This window comes from Manis pentadactyla, chromosome 2 (genome assembly GCF_030020395.1).
Source record: "Manis pentadactyla isolate mManPen7 chromosome 2, mManPen7.hap1, whole genome shotgun sequence".
Lineage (NCBI taxonomy): Eukaryota > Metazoa > Chordata > Mammalia > Pholidota > Manidae > Manis > Manis pentadactyla.
Window position 1 is genome coordinate 138,361,780 of NC_080020.1, and position 27,546 is coordinate 138,389,325.

The window sequence follows — 27,546 nt, forward strand, 5'->3', positions numbered from 1 at the left end:
AGGAGATGGCCCTGTGGTCAGGCCAAAATGCTCACCAAGGATGCATAGCAGCCATGCCCGTTTTTCTCCTCACATAACATTCTCATATGTTCGAATTGTACAATGTGCCCTGTATAGAGAAGAGGGGACATTTTCCCCCTGAGGTCCAATATAACATTGATCTTAATTACATGTAAATATAAAGACTGCATTTTCTGAAATTGTTCATAATACATTTCACCTTTTCCAGGAAAGCAATTTGTTCTTCATTAAATTTTTCAAACTCTTCATGGAGAAATGTGAAGTGGAATCATACAACCAGATGTTCAATGTGAGAAACTCGTATACACACACTTCTATGTATAATTTTTGCCAGGAACAATCAAAAGAAAGAAATGGGCATTGTAAATGGTGAAACAGAATCAACCTGTTTCAAAGAATGGAATTTTTCTTTCTCTCCCTCCCTTTTTTTTGAGCTAGAGGGCACCTGCACAACAGCTCCCAGCTTTTGGGGTTCCCCATGGAACGCTGGAATGATACCTGCCAGCAGTGCTCTCTACTCAGGCTAATTTCTGACTAGACTCCCAAGAAGGAAATTAACTTTCCTTAAATTGACTACAGATGGCAAGGAACCAGCTAATCATTCCTTCCTTGACATATCGAGTATCCATTTCTTTACCAGGTACAGGCAGAGGCATGATTTTTACATTTGGAGGCAGCAGGGACACGTTTTCAGATAGTAACTAATCCTGCTTACAAATTTTAGTAAGCCTCCCCTGCCAAAAAAAAAATACCTACTCTGTAATCACAATAAATTGAACAGCAACAGGTCTGCCCATGTATCCCCAAGCTTCTCTTCGTGGGGTTGCCCGCCCTGACTGGGATGTTCATGGCTGCAGTTTCCAGAACCCCATGCCAGATTCCACTGCCTTGGGGCCCACCGATGCATGCCTCCAGTTAATAGTCACATACACAGGACATGAGGGATGGCACCGTCACTGCGCATGAGATATTACTCCTGTGTGCAAGGCAGTCAGAAGCCTTTTACGGGCAAACTAAGAAGCACAGGTTAAACCAAGCGATAGGAAAGTGCAAAGGGCAGTGACCGGCTCGCTGTGAGTGCTGAGTAAATACTTTGTCTATTCTTGCTGCTACAGTCATGTTGCAAGGAGATATTAAAAGCAAAGAAAAACAAATAAAAGCATAATTAACTCTCCATGGCAGGAGTGACTTGGCACCTTTGGAATTCCGCAGCACGTGTCTCTCATGGGTCTCAAATGATTTCTATATACTGGTTGGATGTTCCATATTATCCCCTAAGGTTACACCAGGGTGGGCCTTATGGCCTTCTGTGGACAGGAAACTAGGAAAAGTCAGCTAAATTGACTGGTCCAAGTAAGAGACTGAAAAATTAAAAAACAATTCGCAAGTTCAGGAATTTTTACAGGTTGTATAAATGTAACCTGTTATTTCTTACTCAGCCTGGAAACTTAATTCAAGGGGGACTTCCACTGCTAACGATGGTAGACGAGCATGAATCAGACTCGTCCTTCTGCAGGCAGGAGAAAACTACCAAAGTGAAACGGGCTTGAAAGACAAAAGTTCCCAGAGCCAAGGGAAGCACAGATGTGAGCCCCGAATCCAGCGCTGCTTTTCCCCACAGGAATGTGATGAGTCATAAGCAGCTGCCAAGAAGCCTGGGTGGGGGTGGGGGTATGGGGCGGAGGAGTGCAGAGTGGGAAATGGTGATCAGCAGGCTGAGAGACTGAGTAGAGTTTTTGGCAATCTGGTGGAGCTAGGAGATGAAAAACGGAACTGAATTTCTGCTGAGAAGGAGGGGCCATGGTAAACACCAGAGGATTTCCACGGAAGCCACAGAAATGGATGTATACTCTAGAAGGGAGAATGACCCTGGATAGACCACTTAAGAAACTGAATGCCAGGTTTGCACCAGCTCCGTTTCAAAGTGGATTCAGTTAAACTGCAACTACTCTGCCTGCCAGAAAGAAAAGGTAGTATCAGTGGGTTTCTTTTGTCTTTAATTTTTCCCTAAGCAATATCTGTCATTTATTCAAAATTATGAAGTGTACTAGGTGATGAGATCCGACAAAAGATTATACAAGTAATAGAAGCAGACTCAGAGATGATCCAGGTATTGGAGTGATCAGAAATGGAGTTTAAAAGTATTGTGATGAATGGATGCAAGAAAATAGAAGTTAAGATGGAGAATTTCACCAGAGAACTAACACATACAAAAATAGGCATATGGTGCATTGTGAAAAGTTAATATTTATGTCATTGGAATCCAAAAAGGAGAGGACAGAATGAATGAAGCACAACCAATTAAATAAAAGGGTCAAGAATGTTCAAAAACTGATGAAACGTAAATAAACCATAGATCTAAGCCGTTCTAAAACCCCAAGAAAAATTAAAAGAAAAGCACACATAAATACATGGTGGGAATCCAATAAGAAACCAAAATCTCAGGAAAAATATTAAAAGCAACTTGGCAAAAAGAGGCATGCAACTTTCAAAAGAGCAACCACAGGATTGACAGCTGTCTCGTCAACGGAAACGACAGAGCCAAAGAATGCTGGAATGACAGCTTCCAAGTACTGGAACATGTAACTGCTAAGCTGGAATTTTATTCAACAGTATAATACCCTTTACCAAAAAAAGGTAAAAGATATAAGCCACACATCTGACTCCACTGATGGACAGTGACCGCATTGGGGTGTGGGTGGGGACTTGATAATATGGGTCAGTGTAGTAACCACATTGTTTTTCCATGTGAAACCTTCATAAGAGTCTATATCAATCATACTTTAATAAAAAATTTTTAATAAATAAAATAAAATAGCTCTAAAAAAAACAACAAGATGAAGCCACAGAGATGAAACCCTGGCAGTGAGGGGAGGCCCTCACCTGGGGGGTAAATGGTGAAGCACGCAGGCCAGGAGCGGGATGCACCCACAGAGTGGGAGGATGCAGGAACGCAGATGGCAGCGCTGTGAGGTGAAAGCCCGCCCCTCTTAGCATCACACTGGAAGAGCTGAACTCTGCATGTGGATCTTACGCCTGGTCCTCCTGGGTAGGTTTGCTCGTAAGCAGGTTTTCCCCTGTCCCCTCGGCCAAAGCTGGTCACATAGCTAACCCAGAGTCCGTGAGGCAGAACTAAGGGCACCCCAGGGGTTGGGGCACAGAGCAAAAGCAGCATTTGCAGCCATTTTACAAATCTACCACCATGTCTGCATGAACAATATAAGTCTTGGCTTCTTGCATGCCCTACACAAAAATCAGTTTGCCTATATATTATAAGCAAAATAATAGGCTTGTGGAGAGATCACATGGAAGAATATATCCATTTGGGGTAAGCAGTTTTCTTCAGCAGTGCACAAAAGTGTTAATTTTAAGGAAAAAATGTGGATAACTTGGACTCCATTTAAAAAATTAAAAAATACTTCTCTTTTACCAATAACATTATAAGTACCAAGTTATACAATGAAAGAAGATATTTGCAATATGTATGTTTCATAGTGGACAAAGTAGTCATGCTCAGAATGTGTAATAAAGTACTCCTGCCAAAAGATAAGATAAAGAAGCCTAATTTTAAAAAATGCAGAAGAAATATGAACAGGCACTTCACTAAAGAGGTTTTTTAAGTGGCCATTAAACATGTAAAAGGTATTCAATCTGTGACATGCCACTACACACCCACCAGAATGGCTAAAGCGAAGACGGTCAACAAGACCAAATGCCAGCCCTTGCAGCCAACAGCACTTTTTGTAGCCATTCGAATGTTCATGAATGCTCGTGGGCATGTAACTTTGCAGAGCCACTTAGGAAAGCTGTTGGCAGTGTCTACTGACCCTGCAGATCATACATTTGTGAGGCTGAAGTTCTATACTATTATATACATGTAATTATGTATAATTATATGCATATAATAAGTATACACACACACACACACACACCCTGAAAGAACATTCATAGGAACATCTCTTACAATAACCTGCAATTGGAAGCTTGTGTCTGCCACCACCAGAATAGACTAATAAACTGTAGCATGTCTATACTATTAAAGGTAAGTAAATGAAGGTATATTTATACAGCAACAAGGGTGAAGCTTATAATTACAGTATTTAGCTAAAGACCACAGACACAGAGGAGCACATATTCATGACCCCATTCACAGAAACTTAACCAACAGGCAAAACTAATCTGCTGTGTTTATTGTCAGAAAATGCTTATTTGGGGGATGATGGCCATGGGAGAAGGGGGCTCTCGGGTGCCCCCTGCACTCAGTATCTGTTCTTTTAAAAGGTTAGGCACCACTTCCATCCCCTCACGTAGGACTTTTTGGTTTGTTTTGTTGGTGAGAATTTTTAAAGACTGACTCTCTTAGCAACTTTCAGATGTACAGTGGAGCATTGTTTACTACAGTCGCCAAGCTGTATGTTGATCCCCAGGACTCATTCCTCTTTAAGTGGAAGTTTGTACCTTTAACCATCTTCACCCATTCCCAGGCATCCCTCCCCCAGCAACCAGCATTCTACTGTTTCTGTGAGTTCACTTCTTTTAGGTTCCACATGTAAGTGAGATCATACAGTATTTGCCTTTCTCTGTCTGACTCATCTCACTTCGCATAATGCCTGCAAGGTTGTTCCATGTTGCTGCAAATGGCAGGATTTCCTTCTTCCTCCCCGCTGCAGAGCATCTGCTGTGCGTGTATGCCAGTTCTTCCTCACCCATGCAGGGACACCTGTGCTGGTTCCATGTCTTGGCTGCTGGGACCTGCTCCCTATCTTGATTGAGTAGAAGTCCCACTGTGATGTCCGCTGTGTGTGGAGTTCATTGAGAGCTACCTTACAATTTTGTACTTTTCTGTACATATGTTTAACCAGAACAAAAATAATGTAAACGGAAAAAAGTAAGGCAAGTTCAGAGATACCACAACAGTATTTCAAAGTCCTTTTTCCACTCTAGCTAATGAACCAGAACATGTTCAAAAGCTTGAGACATCTTTTAGTTGTGATTCCTCCTGTTCTGAGGAAGGGAACAAGGACCCTAGGAAAGGTTCTGCTATTTGCCAAGGCCAAGATCTTCCCAGACATAAGTGATAAATGCACAACCAGCCATCAGCTGACTCCCTTGGCTGCTCTTCCCTTCTGCCCAGTAGGGCTCGTTCCTGTTCTCACCCCCAGGTGCTGCAGCCCCTGCGATCACCCTGACTCCTTGGGGTGTTTCTCCTGAGATGAGCATCACACAACAGAGCCAGGGATGAACAGAAATGTGTTTTTCTCACTATGCCCAAAGACATGCTTAATGGGCTCTCTGGTCAGACTGAGTCTTCTCACTGTCGGAGGTGGTGTGGGGTGAGGCAGGGCATGTGTGGGCCCCCCAAACTTCCACGTCTCTGGGATGGCCACCTTTTCCCCGTGGTCAGAGGTGAGGTGTCTTCACTGGTCTGTACGACATGATGCAAATGTTTTGAAAGTAAATTGAAGATGAGTCCACACTGACAGTAAGTTTAAAGTGACAAGTTTAAGTTTCCTCAAGTCCCAGGCCTTGCGGATGCAGACATGAGTAAATGCGATGAGGTCTGTGTCTGCTCATAGGAAATGACACACGGCTTTATTGAGTAGGTTGATGAATTTACTCCAGATATGCATCTGTCCTTCTGTACCAAATATGGAGAAAAGCTGTGCTGACAGCTTCAGGCCACTTGAGTTCCCTGATCATATATTTCCATTTTCCAAATGCTAGATGGCTAATAAAGGAAAGCAGATTCATCTTAAAAAGTTAGTCATTCATCCTTACTCATCGTCAAGATAATTTCCAAATAGCCTCCTAACTGGTGGAGAATATTGCAGCATTTTGGTTACTTGGATATCAGGAAGTCAGCAAACACATCAAAGAAGACAGTCTCAGATTCATTAAGCCGATGAAAACTTAGCACTAACACACTGTAATGTGTCTGATTTGCAGCTAGTCCTCTCAAGTAAAATCAGCCTGAATAGCGAATTTGACAATAAGAGGCTTTCCTGGAAATTTTAACCTTTCAAGGAAACAAATTGGTGAGTATGTAAAAGCTTGTGTATTTATTTACAACCACAAGTTCCAAAGAAATCCCTAAGGTTCCTGAAAATAAAGGTATTACTGAATTACTACAGGAGGATTTATTGATTGACACAACAACAAATGAGCACACTTCAACATATATTTATCCACTCCAGATCATAGAACAAAACTGGCTTTGAACTCCAGGGTCGTAATAATCATTCTTAGGGTCATATTCTGATTTGAAGATTATAGCCCATTTTTAATGTGATTGAAATAACTATTCTCTAAGCATAGAACTGTTTCCTTTCAATGAGTTTGCCTATATTTCTTCACAGTTTAAAAACTTCTGGATTCTCACAGCACACCCAATCTTTGCATCCTGTTTTCCAAGTTGTCAGAGCACATTTCAAAAATTTAAAAATGTTCATATATCTTCACCATCATATTTATTAAGATGAAAAAGTTGTAAGTTTTTTAGAAACAATCTAGAAAAATATAGGAAGGATTTGGGATATAGAAAACTCCAAATTTTTCTTACTACTATAAACTAGAATATTGTGAGCTTAAAGTGAATGCTCTTATTTACTAAAAAGCAAAATTTTTCATATACCCCCACACATACACATGCACAAAACAAATTTGAACAGCTGCAAGAAAAAGCCAAAACAATGCTAATGATCCTCAACTTGACTCCAGGAGAATAACATCTGGGAACAGCAAATGTTTAAAGGACACCGATGTGTCATGTCAGCTGGGGAGCAATGTTAACATTGCCTTTTTTGGTAATAGAAACCAAAGAAAAATGATCAAGCGTATATTCCTAGGAAACATTTTTATTACTGGATACAGATATTATCCACAAATTACCTATTCTTCCTGGGCATAAAATATGAATAGCGTTATCATCTCTCTAGGTGGTAAAATATCTTGACTGAGGTCTCAGTGTAAGAACATGAAAAAGGGCCACATGCAGGAGGCTGGTGGTCAGAATGCTGGCTCAGAAGATGTGTTTATGGGGTCTTCTGGGGAACTAAGGGAAGAGGAGGCAAGGAAGGGGGACAGGCTGGGGGCCTACTGCCCCGGTGGGCATGGGGAGTCATCCATCAGATAATGGACAACCGACAGAAAAAGTCATGCAACACTACCTGATCTGTGGTCTAGAAACAAGACGACTTAATTTGTGCAACAGGACAAAAGAAAGAAAAGGAGCTTTGCTGAAAATAAATGAGAAAAAGAAAACAAAGGAAGTCTAGAACCCAAAGTCAGGAGCAGAGGGAAACAAGCCAGGCAAGCCGGCTGAACACTGAATGGCATCTCCGGGCTGTACGGATGGAATACTTCTGTCCTTAGTTCTTGGCTTGGAGTAACCAGTTCTTAGTTTTGACTATGAGAACATGCATCATCACAAATACCTAGGAGGCAGATACCTGGCTGCTAACCTGGTGGTTCTAGGTGCTGCCCACCTGTTCCTCTTCTACCAACTCTGGCCAAGCCAGTGTGGGTCATGACCCCATGGCTGCATCTCCATACCCTGTCACCTGCTCAGCTGCTGCCATCATGTCATGGCAGAACCAGGAAGAGAAAAGGCAAGTGGTCTGGAGCCCATGTGCACTGACCTGAGCTGGAATTGCTCTAGTGAGGGGTCTGGAGGAGGGTATAAGCGGGAGGTCACAGAGGTCTATACCATGTTTATAAACACTTGCTATATGACATATGAATATAATTTTATCATTACAAATATGGAAAATAGATTTTATATAGCAAATGTATAATATATAAACTATGTAAATATAAAGCACTTATATAATATATAGAAACATTTCTATAAATGCATGCATGTATCTAAATCTATAGTTATGTTTATATACACATAGATACAGTTTCATTATTTTAAAGAATTCTGTGCTGATAAAAGCTTTGTGTTCCTTAAAGTATTGTATTTGTCCTATTTTCTGTTAATATGAACCATTATATCTTCTTTTTACTTTGGTTTCTAGAAGGACATCAGCTCAATTTCCAGCTTCAATATCACAGCCAAAGGCCATCCTTCAGAATCGCTTTGATACATTTGTGCCTTGACTGGATCTTCAGTTTGTATTTTCATTTGCTTTTCTCTTCATCTGACTTTCTCTTCTGATGATTTTGTTTGTTTTCCTGTGATAACCTGCTCCAAGTTCTGAAGGTAAGGTGGTTTGATTTACTAAGTTTTCCCAAGACTGTCTAATTGAAATATGAGTCACAATTTCATGCTTTCCTTGATGAATCTCAGAAGTGTGTATTCAATTGAGAATGAAATACAGCAGTCTATTTCCCTTTACTTCCTGCCAGCTTTGGTGTATTGTGAAAATAAGGAAGCATGTGCTTTAAACATGCTCCTTTTCAAGAATGAGTAAATTATCCTGTGCTTGTCAGAAAGCAAGCACAATTCTCCTGTGTATCTGGCAAAATATATTTCCATCTAACAAATAAATGTGTCCTTCCTCCTGAATAAGAGCTGTTCTCCTTCTTGGGGAAATAAATTATAAATTCCCCAGAATGACAAAGTTGAAAGTTGGTGTGTCTTCCATGAGGAACCACAGTCTGTTCCAGGGCCAGGACCACCATTCAGTCCCAGAAGAATATGTACAGAAGGAAAGAAAATGAATGCTGAGAGATTCCGGAGGACCCAGCACCCAAATTTTCATGGCCATGTATTCAGTTGTCTGTGTTGCCTGTTTGAAGATAAGTCATCTTCAAAGAGTGAAAAGCTACTTTCTAAACAAAGACTCTCTCATCTTCTTTAGCATTTGAACCAGGTTATTTTGTTAGATATCTATGGATAACACCCAAAATAACAGCTAGAATCCAACAGAATTGCTTTGCCTCGACTGTTTGCACCCGTGGTCCTCAGGATCAGTGGAAGAAGGTCCGGTTTAGGCCCCAGAATGCCTGGGTTCTCCTCTCAGTTCTGCCACTACCTACTCCCACCCCCCCACCTGCCCAGTTCTCAGTTACTTCACCTGTGACATGAGTTGGGTTGAAGATACAGCACAGATGTCCCTCTCTATACCAACCATCACAACTTTTACCTCCAGAGCACACGGGCAGACACCATTTCTTACCTCCTGGCCAACTGGAGAGCCATCACCTGAGCTCTCACTTCCAGGAGCACAGACCCTGCCCTGCACACCCTGCAGTGCTCTCTCCACCCTGGCCGCCAGCTGGCTGCAGCGGAGAACTATGTCTGGAACAAGAAGGAGCCATAGGACGGAAGGAACCTGGGTCTCTGAATGACTGCATGGAACAGAGACCTCACCAATCTGGCCTGCAGTGTGGTGCAAGATGGGAACCAAGTCATGGTTTAAAGCTTAAATCAAACTTCAAACTCAAAAGCCATTGAGAGTTGGGGAATAACCTACATAACTAGAAATCTAAGGGTGTTTCTTAAAGCCCCTTCTTTCTCTAAAATTTTAAAATCGACTATTTCTTTTTCCTGGTTGTCAAACCCTATCTTGTCAATATTCTATACATTAAATGAATTAGTGCTTATAATAAAAATTTTCCTCCTGATAAGAAATGTATTTTGTAAAAAGCAGAGAGAGAGAGAGAGAGAGAGAGAGAGAGAGAGAGAGAGAGAGAAAGGAGAGAAGGAGAAGAAGAAGACTGATGATGAAGATGAAGATAAAGACAAAGAAGAAAGGAAGGAAGGAAGGAAGGAGAGAAGGACAGAAGGAATAGAAAAAGAAAATACAAAAATGTCAGGTGTGCTTTACCGATGTGTACACACTCAATCTTTGTATTTGGGGACTGGAAATGCCTAGTTATAGAAGAATTTTTTAAGACTAAGTGCTAGTGACAAATACTTTGGTTTGGTAAGTATCTTCTGGACTTCCTTTGACTCCAAAGTTCAAATGATGTCAGACTAAGCCTTCAGGACTTAATGCCCTAAGGAAGTGTTTGCCATACTCCTTGGTCAAATGAGTGTCACAAGACACCTTCAAATGGGAACCATGGGGAGAAGCCACACCCGAGCCTGGGGCTGCTTGGACAGGAGCCAGCTGGCCAGGCAGGGAAATCAAGGGTACCAAGCGATATACAACTATTTCCAGGAGTTCATACCTTAAGAATTTGTGCAGGTACTGGCGGCTGCAGGGTGACCAGGAGAAGACCCCATTGCGTCCTGCCAATGTAGGAGACATTATGTTGCCCTCAGACTTTTTGCACACATTCCCTTCTCCATCATGGACCATGCCAAAGCTACAAGAGAGAAATGGTTCTTTGAAAACAATGAACAGTTCCAATTATCTAATACACTTGAACAAACACATACAAATGCTATGAAGACTTCCCTCTTTCTGTATGCGGGTCCAGCAGAAATAAAGTCCTAACAACCCAACTGACACTCTTGACTGAAAACCAGACCACTTTGGGGCTCCAGCCTTAGCTTAGTACATGGGGAAATCTCAGCACGCAGTGGTTGTGAGGATTCCTAATAGGGTCCTTTCCAGTTCCACAGTGCCACTCAGCACCCTCTTCGTGTCCCTTGAGGAAACTAGCCCTGAGCCCGAGAGTCCCATTGGCTGAGTGGCCAACTCTCCCCATCAAGGCTGCTTCCTCTTAACTGCACAAAGCTGTGGCCTGAGGGACAGCCCCACGTGCCACCTTCACCTACCCCAGGAGGGCACAACTTATTGCCTTGGGAAGAAAACCTGGGGGATTAGGAGCTCTAAGGACCCTGAAAGTTCCCATTAGGGCAAATATATTCTTGGACAGCTGAGCTGTTGCTGGCCATTAATGTCTGGTACCCACCCAATCAGTGTATATGTGTACAAACCCCGGGGAACAGGGTTCCAAAGAAATGGGATACAGAGGAAAGGGGAAAACAAGAGAGAGAGAAAGCAAAGGACCAGTGATTAGTGCATCTGAGACATTCTGCTGCCGAGAACCCCACGATGGGTAGGGGTGGGGGCAGTGGGGGCAGAGGACTCAGCACGGAAGCAGGCTCCAAAAGTGGGCCAGGGAATCTACACTGGGGGCCGAGGCTGAAGCCGCACTTTCCCATTTAGCCATCCTGCTTAGACTGCTTTAAAACATCAGTAAAAACAGCAACTAACATCTGTACATACAATTTTTCAAACAAAATATTAAGCATGTTACCTGCATCTTCTAACACAAATATCACTACAAGTCTGTAAGGTAGGTCTAATATAACGACGTCAAGACAGAGACTTGGACAGAGTCCCATCCATGGTCTCAGAGTCAGGACTGGACCTGACACTCCACTGTCAGAGCCCGGGCGGGACCCATGCAGCTGTGTGACCCGAGCAAGACTGAAGGAAGTGTGTATCCAAGGAAATAGGGTGGGCAAACATTGTCCAATTTCTGCAAAATTCCTGCTCAGTACCAAGGGTGATGCAGATGCACTTATTTCAGCCTCCACCCATTCTCTGAAGTTCTATTAAAAGCAATCACTCAAGGCCAGGGTACCACATGGCAGAGGAAATGTGTCATGGGTATGAAAAGGACTCAGACTGTCATCACACATGGGTGGCTGCCTCGGGAAGAAAGTGATTAAAAACGTAATACCAAAGTGCCTTCTCATGGTTGGGTCTTGACCTGAGTATGAAGGTGACACAATGTGGTCCTGCAAGGGCCCTAAATAAATTGCTATCCCTTCTGCCTGTATTTTCTAAGGAAGACAAAGCCACAATGTGCCAGGCCTGGGGACATCTTGGTCTTAAGCATACCATACAAAATATTTTCAGTGATTCCTTCTAAACATTGATTCTCAAACTCTGCTGTGCATCAGAATATCTGAGAAATGCACCACAGAACATGGTTCTGCAAAGCCCACCTTGGTAGATTTTTGGTTTAGTAGTTTAGGGCAAGGATCTAGCATTTGGATGTATTCAAACACAATAAAGTGATTCGGATGCTGCTGCTATTTTGCAAGATGTGTTTCCAAGCAGTCCAGTGTCCTGTGATGGATGCCACTGCATTAGCAGTGATCACATTTGATGTCAATATTAATACAGTCATGGAAGAATGGATAGAACACATTTTGCAGATAAGATTGGTATTTGGCAACCAAGAAAAGTGTAATTACTATTCAAGTTATACATACCAGATAGACATTTTCTTTCTGCTTCCATTTGACATAGTATTTTATGGAAAGTTGCTATCACCTTGTACATTAAAACAATAAACACGTATTTCTTTTTCTTAACTACAAGCTTATAAATTTGTAAAGAATAGAGACTCTTATCCATGCTCACAGCCCTAGTGCCAGCAAACTCACTAGCCCCTAATGGGTTCTCCCTTGATGTTTGTTGAATGAATAAAGAACAATTTCCAGCTATAGCACCAACCTAAAGACCCAAATATAAGCATGATTTCAGATGAAATTGGGTTGAGAATTATATTCAACATCAGATGCTTTTAATGTCTTCTACAGTATTTTCTTGAGTGATTTAATTATATCAGCAAGTATTTTTTCATTACTAATGATACACCCAGAATGATAACAGCCACGTGTTTTTAGAAGTTGTATCAATTATCTTAGGCTATTCAGCAGTGGTTAAGGAAGAGATGCCCTTTGAAGTACCCATGATCCCATGTCATCCAGACGGGTAATCACACCTTGGTGTGAGGGCAGGGCTGGAAGTAGGACCAAGTGGTTTAGCCCGATGCAGGCTTTTCAAGAAGACGATACATCCTCCCTGGAGGTGGGAAGCTGCGTGGAGACCTGGATCTCAGGGACCCAGGACAGGTCAGGCAACAGGGCAGAATATAGACCGTGGAGGTGGGGGCCTCATCCGGGTCTTGCCTGTTATTCACAAGTGCTTTGATTTTAGGAAAATTACCTAACTCACTGAATCTCAGTTTCCTCACCTATAATATGGGAAAATAAAACCCTCTCCAGCTGTACAGAACATTGGCATCACACAGGTCACAAAAGAAAATTCACAACTTTTATCTTTTTCCCTTATTCAAATGTGGTCTTGGTCAAATCACTCAACACGTAGATGCCATTTATACATACAGTGTGTATGCATCTGTTCAGCCAAAGGTCAATGAATTTCAAATACTTCCTGGACAAAGAAACAAACAAAAAACCCTTAAGAGGAATGACAATAAATAAAATTGGTAAGAAATGACCTTGCAACCTGCTGGGAATCCCTAGGGGGCAGTCTGCCAGTCACTAGGCCAGATGACCTTCAAGGGGCTGCGTGCTTTGACACTCTACAGATGCTAAAAAATCACTCTGTGCCCCCCTGATCAAGCTGCAGGGGCTCAGGTTGATGACAGCCACAAATTGGTGAGGCGTACACATCAGCCTCAAATGCCTGAAAGGTCATTCTTCATCTACCATCTCCGCCAAATACGTGTGAGCTGAATAGTATGAACAAGCCAATCCTGCTTCTTTGGAAAAGACTTCCCTGATCTTCCCTGCCTATGTTTGTTGCAACGCCTACAGCCCTCACTGCTTGCTCCCTGGCATGCCTTGTCTATTTAGCCTTCTGTTAGACTTTTGGAGGGCATGGATCGCTCATCATTTTAAAGAATCCTACGGGATGCTTTGCTGGCAGAATGCAAATTGTGCCCAGGGAATGGGTCAGTAAATGCTGGAAAAGACAGGAGACAGAATGATGGATCATGAATATTCCTGAGAACAATAACTATGTTAATACTGTCTTGATGGTCTGGAATGACAATGTCAGTTAAATATTTAAGTCTATTTTATATACTACAAATGCTCAACACAAATGATGCAACTTAAATCACACCTCCGCACCCGCTAAGGCTTCAGGCTCTGCTGGTTTGGCAGATGGAAACCCAGGTAGGAGACCATCGAGCAATGCCCCCGTCACTAGCAGACCATAATGCACTGGAACATGAGTCTCAGGCACCATTAAATGGGAATTTGACACACCCTCCAAAACATTTAGCTCAGCCTCAGTGTATCTGTGTCAGTTCTCAAAGTCTGCATTGGACCAGCCATGTGTCCTGTGCCAAGGGATTTAACAGGAGCAGGAAACCTGCCTTCACCACTGCCTTATGGGCAACCCCGACTCAGTCCCCAAACTCAAGGAGACACACATCCTCGCTCCTGGTTCCTGCCTCTCCTTTTCCAACACAAATCCACAGGCTGGTCCTTAGGGACTCCTGTTCTTAGGCTGGGTTCCCCAGGACAAACCTGAAGACGGCTTGAGATGTTAACACCTGAGCTTAGTAGCCACAAATGATTGGACAGCCACTAAAGTCTTTCTTTGGGCTGAAGGTTAGAAGACCTATGGCTGATAGGCATGGAGAGGTGCTCCTCCCCCTAAATAATACCATCTGAATGTAAACAAAACAGAAGAAGTAAAATTCACCCATGAAGTGGGATGTTTTATTAGACCTAACTGATGTAAAATTACTTTAATTTTAAATTAAATTAAATTTTAAAAGAATACCAAATGAAAAAAATGGACTCAGCTTGCAGCTCATTGCCAAGGATAAGATAAAAGCATGCTGCTTACGTTCTTATGTTTGAACAAGGCATCAAACCTAAAATTCTTTCTCCGAGAAGAAATAGTTATTAAATAAATAGAATAAATTTGTGTTTTCAACTCAACTGAAATCCGTGGAGTCTGATACAGTGTCTCCTATGCTGAGGACCCCCTCATCCGACACAGCTCCCACTGCTGAGGCCCCCCTGGCCTGCATCTGCTTGCTCTGACCCGCTGCATCCTCTCCAGACACAAGCTCCCTGCTCAGCCAGTGAAGGAAGGATGAGAGATTGGCCATGGTTTCCATGGTTTGAGCTGCATGGAAACTGCTCGGCAAATTTTACCAAAAGTGCTCCACAAAGAGCAGCTTTACTATTATTATTGCCATTATTACTGTCACTGTTATACCGTTACCACTAATTTTGGCATTTAGCACATACATTTCACCTGCACACCTCCTACCTACATCTCCCATTTCCTCTTTATGGTCAGAAGCTCTTTCCTTGGAGACATCAAGTGCCTGGGGCTCCCAGTTCCTCTGTCTCCTGTACAACATCCTGTGAACATCAGGTGCTCACAAGGTGATGATCCTCTGAAGGCGATGTCCACTAGGGTGGGACTCTCCTTTATGCAAACCTAGAGCTCTCTTCCTTCCTACCATTCATATTCCTACTTGCACATAAAAATGCTCTTTTTTTCTTGTTTGGAAGAAATTCTTTTCCATCTAGACTCAGCCCTAGTGATAAAAGGAAATATTAATTGACTTCTAAGAAAAAATAAAAGCAAATGCTGAAGCAAAACACTGAAGACCGAGAACCTGGTTTTGAATGCATCAAGTTTAATTTTGGATTACTGACCTCCTGCAACTCCAGGCACTACCCCTGCTGGCATAGGAGCCACTGATCTAATGCCGATTCGCTCGGCCCTTGGTGACTGTACTATTTCTGCCTTGATTGTTTAATTAAATTCAGGTATGGTTCAGAGGACAGCAAGAACCCCGTGTCGTTAAATTAATGAGAGTTTTTGAAGTCTTAACTCTAGCAGCCTATTAAAAAATGCAATTATGATTTAACCAAAAGCTTTATGAAGTGTAGATGCAATTTTCAAGGCACTAAAAAAGTCAATCATTACCTGTAATGATGAAGGATCAGTAATAGGATACAAAGCTTCATCTTCAGGTCATGAGTTCACACAGCCGGAGAGGCAGGGCCTCCATGGGATTTCACCAAAGGCAGGCACACGTGCATGTCCTCACACACATGCACACACACACATGTGCACACACACATGCTTTGAACAGGTCGAGGTGACCTGAGTGGCCTCAGCCCTTTTGCTAATAGGAGACGGAGAAATAAGCTTTGCAAAAATCATTTGCATATAAGCATAGCCATTTGCAAGTTTTGTGATTCACAAGGAAAATAGGGGTGGAAGTAAAAAGTAGAAAAATTACAAATCCTGGTTGTGTATTTTCTAGAAGGAATTTCAAGTGCAGCTGCAGTACAGAGGGAGCATGCTTGAATGCCCGCTGCTGGCATTCATATTAATTGGGACAACTCTACAGAGCCAGCAATTAGTTCCCTAAGAAAAAATAATTGTAATAGATGATGCCTCAAGGTAAGGCAGCTTGGAGTTATTGGGTAGAGTTTTTTCATTCTACAGAAATGAAGTGTGGGGAAGTTGGGGTTCCTATGGCCAGGATCTTCATTGGATATAAACCATCTGATGATGTAACTGGCCTGTTGCTAGGCTACTGCTACCACACCTTTAGGCAATAAGCTATCATTGCGCTATACAGAGAGCTTGGCCCAGTGCTCTGGGCAGAGGCAGAGATGCTAATGCTCAACCTACCACTAGGTAATAAACCCTCTCACCCCAAAGAAACGTCTTACTGTCATTCCTTTGGTCACACTGAATCCATAGTGAACTTGCCGGGGGCTGAAACCCATTTACAAGACATGAAGGTAAGCTTTTCACATTAAATGATGCCACCAATGGAAAGCCACCCACTGCTGCAAGCTGCTTGTCTGGCACTGGTGTCTGTCTGTGCTGAGCCCCCAGGCTCACCACTCACCCTTGCACTGTCCTATTTCCAAACCAACGAGCTTGGGCACAAACCAGCTCCTACCAGGCCTGATCTCTTGCCCACAAGTCCTCCCCAAACTCTGCCTGGCACACCAATCATAAAGCACCTCCACAAATTACACAAGTGGTATAAGAACATGAACTTGATGGTGCGTTAACAATAGGAGGCCTGTCCCTGTTCTTCCCAGGAGGTGCTCATCATGGAAGGAGACTAGCCCTCAGAACCAAGTTCAAGACATAGGACAAAGGAGCAGAGATGATAAACTGTCTGTGCCCGTATGTGCACCTGTGGATAAAGTGAAGGTTCCTGTGGCCAGGATTCTCACCTGGCCCTGGTTGGGTAGCTCACTACACATGTGTGGGCAATGTATTGTTATTGACTCTATATAAAAGCCCAGTGCTCTGGGTGACACAGTGGCAGGGCTGCAAGGCTGCAGAACAGCAGAGCAGAGGCTGGAGTGGTAGCAGCACCAAGGACAGAGGCCCAGAGGATGGCTGTGCAGACAGAGGGGCCCAGAGGCAGAGACCGGCTTGCTGCATGCAGACTTGCTCTGAATGGAAGGGATTCTAGTGATTGACCTGCCACCTGGAAATAAAGTTGGGTATAACCCTTTCACCCCAACAATGTCCTACTGTCATTTCTTTGTTCACATTGACTCCATAGTGAACTTGCCTGTGGCAGAAACCCAATGGCAAGACAGCACGTGTGGGCAGGAGTGCAGAGAAAGAACAGAGGGAGGAAAGGGTGAACATGCACCGCCATGACCTTAGAGTGCGCATGGCGGGCACTGAAATAAAGATAATCACATACCTAATGGATAGCCTGGCAATGACATTCTCTCAGATCTGTGTGAGTTCCCCTCACAGACCTGACCTGCTAATGAACCAGTCTTTCCATGGCAATCATCCCGTAGGAAAGGATCTGCCCCTCCACCCATGGAAATGTACTCACTCACCTGTGTCCAGACTCATGCGCGATGGTGAAAGCCAGTCCAAGGCCCGTGTCCTCATTGATAGTACAGCTGCGGTACTTGCTGCACATTCCACTTATGGGGGCAAATCCTACAGGGAATGAAGGTCAAAAGAAGATGCACAGTGTTGTAATAAAATAAAGAGAATGTATTGTATATGTATGCTTCCCCTCTGTCCTTTAGAGAAAGGTGGCTCTCATCTCTGGGTGAAACATGAGTGGCACACTCATGGGCAGTCATGTAAAGGGCCCTTAATGGAGGAGCTCGGTTCTCTTTGCAGAAACAATTCATAGCTCCACATAATGTTCATGTCACAGGTTGTAACTGGGGCCAAGTAGCAGAGGGGAGTCACTGTGGGTGGAGGAGATGGTATGCCTTTTCAATGAACATCTGTGTTCCCAGAAGCCCAAGTAAAAGATTCTGCAGGGAATGGGTGAGGCGGGAAGTCCCCAAGACCACCCTAGGTTCAAGGATTTGCAGGAGGATTCATGGGTCTCTCAGCGTTTGACATGCTCACAGGTATAAATCAATATGGATACAAAACAGTAGTGAACAAAAATCAGCAAAGGGGCCAAGCACACCTGGACAAGTCCAGGGAACATCAGGCATGAGGGTCCATGGCCCTCTCCCAGCAGAGCCACACAGGAAGCAAATTCCCCAGAAATGCATCATGACAAGGGTGAACTACTGTCCATCAGGGAAGCTCATTAGAGACTCAGGACCCAGGAGTTCTATTGGGGTTTGATCAACATTGAAGCCCCTGCCTGGCCATGGACCCAAATTCCTGACTCCCAGAAGGAAAGTAGGTTTAACCGCATTGTGCGTTTGTACAGTTTGGGTGTGGTGAGCTATGCTCATCAGGTAGAGTGTGGGAACCATCTGGAAATGCAAGTTCTCAGAGGCCAGCCAAGGGGCAGCCTTGTAAGCAGGCCCTTCTAGGAACAGCAGTCAGTACTGACCTCTACTAAACTGAGCCCCATCTGGGTGTTTTTATAATAAAGACCCTTCTTCTCTAAGATCCAAGGAAGAATTGTGTAGCTAGAGAAAATGTTCAGAGAGCCCTGGTCAGCAGCAACTGTGCTTTATACTATCTGGAAAAATAGAAAAGAGCTGCCTCCAAGAATCAGCCAGCACGATAAACTAGTCAAAAATTGCCAAGATTGAGCTACTTATAGCAAATGGAAAAATGGGGACTATACTGTAGAATCTCTATAAATATTCACAAAGATACTATTTCTGCCACATAATGAGACACTATCAAATCTACTGACTCATTCTCACAAGTGGAAGAAGAAAGAAATTATTGCTTAAATTAGAAGAGAAAGGATCTCCTGGATCTGTGAGGCACTTTTCCTTGTAAAATTTTGGTGAATATTCTTTTGTTGAATTATTCACTTTTGGTGTATAAATGCATATGTCTATGTTTAGTCAACATTTATACAGGGAAGCAAGTTTATTGTTTATGCTGCTCCCAGCAGTGCTACAACATATGGATTTGGAATGAGAGTACAAACACTCAACATTGTAGGCCGCTGAAGGTGCATAGCACATGGGCAGGAGTGTCTTACCCAGAGTATCGCAGGGCTCATTCTTCCAGGAGCATATGTCCAGACCAGTGAGCAGGATGGCATGGTCATGGCGCATTCCATCTTTCCCCATCAGCCCAGACTGCCACTGGCAGAAGCTACTTAAGGTGTGGTCCGCGTGATGGTTTATCACCAGCCCTGGCTGTGAATGAAAGATGGAAACCCCGTGGTAACAGACAGGAAGCATGTCATCATGCAGCCGTTCCTGGCACTGTCTTCACAGCAAACCGGGCTTCAAATACAGCAATGCAACTAATGCATAGCAAATGGAATGTCCATTTTTTGTATGAAAATCCAAAGGAGGGTGTTTTACATAAAACCTGCAGAGATTCAGTGTAGGTGCTGACGTTTGTTTCTCTAGTTCTGTTCAAAAACATTTGGGATGTACTCAGCTGACCCTGAATGCCTTTGCATTGACCCAAGAAATATGATCCTGTGCATATAATTTTTGCATTCAAAATCCTTGTGAAACACTTAGAAAAATTATATAAAAATCATCTATATGTGTCCTCTCATATACCAAAAGCACAGCTGGACAGTGATATATTTATTTTATAACCAAGTTGGGCAAGTGAAGTTTCTAATTTATTACTCTTTTAATATTTGTTATTACAGTGTTAAATCTTGTCACTTTCCTACAGAAGCAATCTGCTTATGAGAAGAGGCAGGCTGATGGGGAAAGCGTTATTTCTAGAAAATAGACTGGAAACTAGAAAGAAGCTGCACAGAAGAAATCCAACTTTATCCATGTATAGCAAGTTTTAGGAGTGTAACAGTGAAATATCAGGGAGAAGGCTACCTGAATTCTTGGGAACTGAAGAATGGGGGGTGGCAGGAGCCACGGGAGCAGACTGCAGTGAGCCATTCAGATCTTACTATTGTAGTGTGTTACATTTTCTAGGGATGGTCACAGAGGGCGAGGTTAAATACCTCCATCATTTCAGGACAACCTGCTAAAGCTTTTGTGGTTAGTGTGCTGGGCTGAAAGTTCTGTCACTCAGTCACTGAGCATTTCCTCTCTGTTTATTTTGTCTTTCCAGAGAGTCAAATATGTCTAAACTAAATGCTCTGCCTCAACACTGGGACATGCCTTACATTCTTCACCTGGCGATTTCCAGGAAAACTGCATTAATTAAAGTTAACACAGGTGTACGATCAAAAGATAACCTTGCTTATTCTTTGCAGCTTGGAAGAATTCCAAGGTGAAAATGATTTAATACAAGAAATAATTAACCTGTCACCTGAGAAGTCCTGCTAGTTCAGATCCACCTGCTCGGACGCACAGTCACACGAAAGACAGTGAAGTTGCATCGTCCTGACTGTTCAGGCTGGAAAGAGGCCTGCCTACATGTGCCCCCACGAGGCCCAGAAAAAGAGTGGCGTCCCAGACTGTTAAAGTCTGCAGGCATTTTAGATCTTAGGAATGACCTTAGGTTTCATCTAAAAAACTATTTTTGTTATGAACAAGAAAACCATGGCTATCAGGAGACTTCGCCAAGATGTCAGCAAGGGCGGACTGGCTGCAGGGTAGCTGATTTGGGTCCAGGGCTCACTCCTTCCGTGCCGAGCCAACAATCCACTTGGGACAAAAGGGAAGTGAGAGCCTGTTACGGCTAAGACAGCCCCATTACTTACGCCACAGAATGTGCATATGCGTCCTTGTGGTGAATTGGAGTGTACGTCTGTGCGTTTACACAGGGTCTCTGAAAGGAGGCAGTGGAGATCCTTTGACCCACTGCTACCAAGAGCCAGCAAAACTTGGGTTTTTGTGTGCAATGAGAGAAATGTACTTGACATTTCAGAATCTCTATGAAAAGAAATGCCAAGACCAAAGGTGGTGGTGAGTATGATCAATCTGAGGAGCTGGGGGGCAGCACAGTGAAACAGTGCCGCTCCACACAGCACCGCTGAGCTCCGAGGCCGGAGGACCTCTGTAGGACCTTCAGTTTCCCTGGCAGCCTCAAAGCACATGGAGGTGTGGGCTGACACCCAGCCTGTGCTTGTCTCCCAGTGGGTCTCCCAGCCACATGTGTAAGGTAGCTCTGTCCTTCTGTTTTCTCATAAGCCAAATACACGAGCATTAATGCACAAAACGACACACAAAAATAAAACAATTACTAAAGGAACTAACAAGAAACTCATTGCTCAAGATGCAAAATATTATAACCTTTTTCTTCCCAAGGGAAGGAGAATTCACAGAATGAGATTATTAAGGAAAACAGAACACCACTTTGCATTAATTTTTCTGAGATCATAAAAAGCTGTTGGCTTCAAAAAAGAGAGCATACCTGGTCTTCTTCTAGTAGAATCAGACCAACAATTGCAATGTTGATGTTTCCACCTATTGTTCCATCTTTGAATAAAGCAGACACCTGGAAAAGACAGGCAATCACTCCCTGTACGTGGCGCCAGTCCCCTACCTTCCCAGCCCCTGGCAGGCCTGCAGTCCTGTCAGGCCACATGCTTTTCAGGGATGCAGCAGTGTTAACTTGCCTACACTGCTGGACAGACAGGTAAAGAAATGTCTAAGGGCCACACAGAGCAACTGTTGACCCTTGTCATTGGTGCCTAGGAGTAAAAACCAAGGTTTTGGAAGGCAGGCTTCACCTGTGATCAAATACCAATGAAGTGCAGCCACAGCCTCGAGTAGGTGACAGTCCTCATTAGAATATAAGGAGGGTTTTTTTCCTCGTGAGGATGACTACATAGGCCAGCACCCCCAGGCTCTCCTGACAGGGATTCCAGTTCATAAGAGAAATGCTTGGGAAAAGCCCAAGGACACACAAGAAAGAGATGGGGAGAATGTGGGGATGTGTGACCAACACAGGTGCACACAGCAGGGACATGATGGCAGATGCCCGTGAATAACGAAGGTGGCCTTTGGTGCGAGGAGCAAGGACAGCCAGGGGTACTGGGCACCGAGGTGTAGGAATATCAGGAAAGTGCTTCAGAGTAAAAGCCACTCTTGCACAAGTCAGAGCATCCTGGGCCTTGATGTGCTCAACCCTACAACACAGTGACCTCATGGGTATGCGGTGGTAGGTGCCTCTACGTCACCACGTCCCTCAGTTCCCTGGGAGATCATAAACCACGTGGTCCAGGCTGCCAAAGATGATGTAACAGTAAGAACCATGTGGCGGCCTGGGAAAATGACACACATTTAGGGGTGCTCTCTTCATTGAGGTAGCGAGTGACCTAAGATTGACATGGGGCTCAGATACCCTGCATCCCTCTTCAGGCATTACAAGAGCCACCAACCCATGGCATAGATTTTGTCTGAGATGATATTCTAAAGGATGGTCCTGTCTTTTTCTTTTTGCAGGTCAAATGTATATTCAACATTTGAGCATTAATATTCCTGAAAGGATGGGTATTTCTTGGTGGCCATCGAAAGTCGCCCATATAATGCTGATAAGCAGATTTTCTGCACTAAAATATCTCAGCATCCTCCTACATATTTCTGAATAAATGAAGACATTGATACACTTGAAATATGCTACTGGGGGACAAAGAGGGTCCAATCGTTCATCCTTATTTTATTCCCCGAAGTTCTGAAAATGGCTCTTTTGACTGGAGCACAGAAATGCAGAGGAGTTAGTGACAGATAAAATATTTTTTATGTTTGAGACATAACTCTGCAAGGAAAAAGTAGAAGTTAAAGCACACCCACCCACCCATCAGGTGGAATCACAAATGTGGCTTCAGCCCGAAGGACACCCCTACCATGTTGAGGATCGTCAGGACGTAGGTGGTGATGTTTTCGTGGCCGTGGGTCTGCATCATCTTTTTGTCAACCACCACCAACGTCTCCACGTTCAGCTCCTCATTCCAGTGGGACTTCAGAAGAGAGCGTTTGTGCCGTGAGCAAGACGCGTACTCATCAGGCAGGATGAGGAGGTCTTCCCCAGGGGGCTTGGGCATGTCTACCGAGGGACATTTGGGGAATAAATGAAAGCCAAAATTGTTACACAGAACCAGTGGTTGAACTTTATATATAGAGGCTGGATTTAAAAAATGAATTTTCATGACATGAGCCACGTAACCCTTGAGACTGCACTAAATTTAAACAGAGTTGGTATAGTCTAGATGTCATGGAAATCATTGCTATATTTCCCTTTGTATAATTTTGTTCTGATTTAAAACAAAAAGGGCACTTTAGGTCTTTCTAACATCTAGAAGCCCAATGTGCAAAGGCTATCAGCCTAAGGATCTGTGGGGCTGGGTCTACAAAGGGGTTATTGACAAAGCAATAGAATGAACAATTACCAAAAATAATGCTGTCTTGCATTTGAAGACTTTAATAACCTGACAGAGTTTACCATTGATTTCCTTGTCTGGACACACCACTGGTTTGTCTGTAGTGTTTCACATGGGTTATAAACTGCTCAAGACAGATCTGCCTTACTGCAGAGCTGAATTTCCTAAAAAGCACCAAAAATGTTTACCTGATTAAATTAGAAGACAAAATATACTCTGTCCTCATGAAGAAACATTTAAAACTCATATGGTATTTATAATCAGGAAGTTAGCACTATGTTAAAAACAATTAGACTCAGTGTGTTCCTCAGAAAATGTGATTAGAATTGTCTGTAGACTTCATAATACTTCATAATTGCATACTTCACAATGCCAGCATATATAGGTGGCACTCATTCAAAAGTTATGCCAACTCTATTCATGGAGCATGTTGTTAGGAGATGCTGTTGTGTTTGACTTGTACCCATATCCAATACATTTCATCTCTCTTCAGTAAAACACTTCCGAAACTGCATGAACCTTTTGGAGGATAATAATTACACTGGCTAAGTAGTTGCAAATGCCACCCTAAGAGCTCTCTATGGGTAACTCGGTCAGCCTCTGCACCAGCCCCAGGTACGGATGAGGCCTCAGAGGCACAGGGAAAGAACCTAACTTGCTCCCCAGAAAGTGCTGGAAATGAGTGTCAGATCTGGCAGAGCCCTTGGTCTTAATTCCACTGGTGGAGAGACATGTGCACAATGAAAGGAGATCAAGCAGAGGAGCACAGCACCCTCACACCCACCAGTTTAGGGAACAGGGGCAGAAGCACAAGGTGTGGGGACTTCCTGGCAGTGGCTCTGACAAGGCCTGAAGAGCAAATCCTTTGCCCTCAAAATGATATTTGCAGCATTTTCCCCCAAACACAGGAGTCCCAGCTCAGACGCCATCGGTGATGCCTCAAGCTGGAAGCAGCAAGCTAACTCAGAGTCTCAGAGTTCAGTGCCACTATTGATTTCAAGCAAATCAGTCTGCCTGTTTGCCCTTTTCTGGACATAGCTGCTTAAACATAAAGAAAAGTCTCTCATTTGCTGAGCCAGAGACACTAGGAGGGAAGAATCCTTGTCAGTGTGAACCCCACTGAACCAGAAAGCCCGGATGCCTCCTGGGAAGCCCAAAGCCTCATGAACAACATGGAAATATCCATGTACAGACAATGGGGTCCTGAGAATTAAAAGCTTCAGCCTGGCAGCACTGTGCATCCCTTCTGCTCGTCACAGGCCCCCTGCCACTCGGGACCGGGGGACAGAGCTGCCATGTGCCCACAGGCTGTGGACAGAAATACTGGGCAAGCCAAACAGCACCGCATCATCACTGTGTTCCGTGGGCAAAAGGGCTTTGGCAGCGCCTTCCTTTCCTACTTTTATTATGAACGCAATGGCTGCTCTTTTCCATTGTCCAAATACAACACTGTACAGTTCAGTAGCCTTTTCCAAATAATGCCTGTACACTACACACCCACGCATGCACACGTGAGCACACCCACGGTGATTTACTACCCCACCAGCACAGCTGTGCCTCAGCTGTCACAGGCCTGAAGGGCCCCGATGAACCCCAGGGAAGAATGTAAGGGTCACGCTCCCTTAAGGATGGTCAGTGGCGCTGGACTTTCTCAGGGCCTCCCACAGCACTGCCTTTGGACCTGTGAAGCCCTCTCTGAATCCTGAGCTCAGCTAACCTTCTGTCCCGGATACATGGAGTTTGACCTGCACCGACCCAACCCACACCGAGCTGGCCAGCACACATACATGCCGGGCTCTGACCTTGTGGGTCTGAGTCCCGCCTCCTGGACCAGCCCTCCTGGCCCCACCCCATCCCATGCCCTGCCCTCCCCACCCCACCCACCCTGGCCCCTCCCTTCTGGACCCCGCCCTCCCCCACCCCTTCCGGACCCGCCCCCTGGACCTTCCCTAACCCCGCCCCCGCTTCCTGGCCCCTTCCCTTCCCTCGGCCTCTCCCTGCGGTGCAGCCTGGGCTGAAGCTGAGAAGCGCAGCTCTGCTGGTGCCCATTCACCCTCGTCCTCCGGGCCCTTCTCCACTCCCGTTCACGGCTCTTTGTTCCCACGTCCAGCCTCCCTGCTGCCTCCCGTCAGAATAGGCCACGGACTTGGTCAGTCAGCGTTTGAGTCCTTCAAGGCCATTCAAATGTGGCGTAAGACGTATTTTATTCTGAGTTTTTAATTATCTTTTACTATCATTAAGAACACAGATGACACACGGGTGCTGACAGTTTAATTGTCCTTGTTCTTTCCCGTGGGTGCCGTGTGACTACGGGCCATTCGCGTTCTTTCACCCGCAGCATGCCGCCTGTACTGCAGGGGTGCTGGGCATGGCCGCCGGCGGAGGAAACCGCAGAGAGATGGGGCTGGAGAAGTGGCCCCTCCAGAGGCTCACTGAGGGGGCGCTTAATGAATAAAGGGACTCTGCATGGGAAACCCGAAGTAAGGGAAATCTGGAGAGCCCTCAGCTCGTATCCCTGAGCATGAGAGAGGCTCCTACATAGAATGCAAACATCGCATTTACCTCCTGATGTTCCCATAGAAAAGGGGCTTGATAAGCCTTGGTGATGAACCGAAGGCAAATTACGTCATTCAGTCTGTCCTTTTGATGTGGTGGCATAAAATACATAAATATATAGAGAGATAAATTACCTCCACAGGAAAACTATGTGGACATTAATAAATCCAGACCCCAAAATATAGAATTACTGAGCAGACATGCCTGGGTGCTTTTGAAGACGTCCAGTGGATTCTGCATTTCTGAGTCATGTGTCATTTAATCTGCCCAGAGAACAGTTCTTTAAAACAAAAACCTCCACTGTCTATCCACCTACCTGGAGAGAGGTGTTACATGAACATATAGAATAACGGCTCCCTTTGGAGACCTCACTTACGTTCAGCAACGATCGTCAACACCTTTCACCTGGCGGGCAGATACTTTGATGACCACAACAACATTCCACTGGCTAACATCAGTGTCCCAGCGGTTCAACACACAAAAGAATCGCGCTTACATACATTTCTTGCGTCTTCCGCAGAAATGCTGCTTCTGTGGGTGCCTGGGGGGCAGGCTGCTGTGGAGGTGCCGCCGGCCAACGCGGAAGGGGTGCTGGTTCAGCTCGCGACCCCTCGCGACCACCGTCACCTGGGGGGCGCCCGGAGCCCGCAGCTCTGCGGACCTCTTGTACAGTATGTGTGAGGGAGGCCCGCCGCCCGGGGAGCCCTTGAGTCTCCCTGCCAGGTGGGAAGGAAGCGGCTTTAGGAAGTAATCGGCTTCTTGTGTTCTTATCATGCCCGACTGCAAAAATAGAGTGAAAGAAAGGAAATGCAGTTACACTTTCTCGTTGAAGAACGGCCAGTTCTCCAAACATTTTGTTTTTAGTATTCATTTACAACCGCGCTGTTCCCTCCAGCGCAAGCATCTTTTGAAAGGGCTCACACACCCTGGCTGGGGTTTCAGCCAGGAAAGGTCCACGTGTGAGCTCCTCCCGCCGGCAGCCTTTCAGAAAGACTGTGGGGAGGGCGGGTGTCGGTGACTCGGCTCCAGGAACAAGAGAGAAAGTTCGTTAACTCATCAGCGTTGGCTCATTTAAACCAAATGCTGGAAGAAAAGGTGTCCATTCCCAAACTTAGATACCAGTATGGGTGCAGGGGAGGTCCCAAACATAAAATCAGTCTTAACAAACTTGTGAAACTCTGTTCAAACTTGAGTATAATGTGGCCCTTGATATAAAAGTTCAACCTAATAAAATTAATCCAGAAGAAAGCACAAGAGACTTAGAGTATCAGGAAGGTCTTTCCAAACAAGATGTTAAGGAAATAGAACTAACTTTATAAAAACACTGAAAATGTCCTCACAGGATAATGGACAACACACAATACTAAAAATATCCTGAAGGAGACAACTTTGGGAGACTATGGTTTTCCCAATTTTAGACTGACAAGTATTTTTAAAACTTGATTAACAATTGTTGGAGAGCGTGGGAGCAAAGGGCCACATGGAAGGTGGGCCAGACCCAGGAGGTGGGCCACCGCAGCCCTCCACCACATGTATCAACTCCAGGATTTAACCTTTTGGAATTCTTGCCAAGTCCTTCCT

At 44.4% G+C, this 27,546-nt stretch overlaps 1 protein-coding gene across 1 annotated transcript in view; it reads right to left on the bottom strand.

The window, feature by feature from the left end:
• ADAMTS16 (ADAM metallopeptidase with thrombospondin type 1 motif 16) overlaps window positions 1-27,546 on the bottom strand; it is a 170,384-nt gene that overhangs the window by 105,650 nt on the left and 37,188 nt on the right. The window contains exons 4-9 of the mRNA XM_036919748.2: window positions 26,466-26,745; window positions 22,876-23,075; window positions 21,441-21,524; window positions 19,135-19,294; window positions 17,552-17,657; window positions 10,141-10,278 (exon numbers count right to left, since the gene is read on the bottom strand). Of these exons, the coding sequence (XP_036775643.2) occupies window positions 10,141-10,278; window positions 17,552-17,657; window positions 19,135-19,294; window positions 21,441-21,524; window positions 22,876-23,075; window positions 26,466-26,745 (968 nt within the window). The remainder of the gene's footprint in view (window positions 1-10,140; window positions 10,279-17,551; window positions 17,658-19,134; window positions 19,295-21,440; window positions 21,525-22,875; window positions 23,076-26,465; window positions 26,746-27,546) is intronic.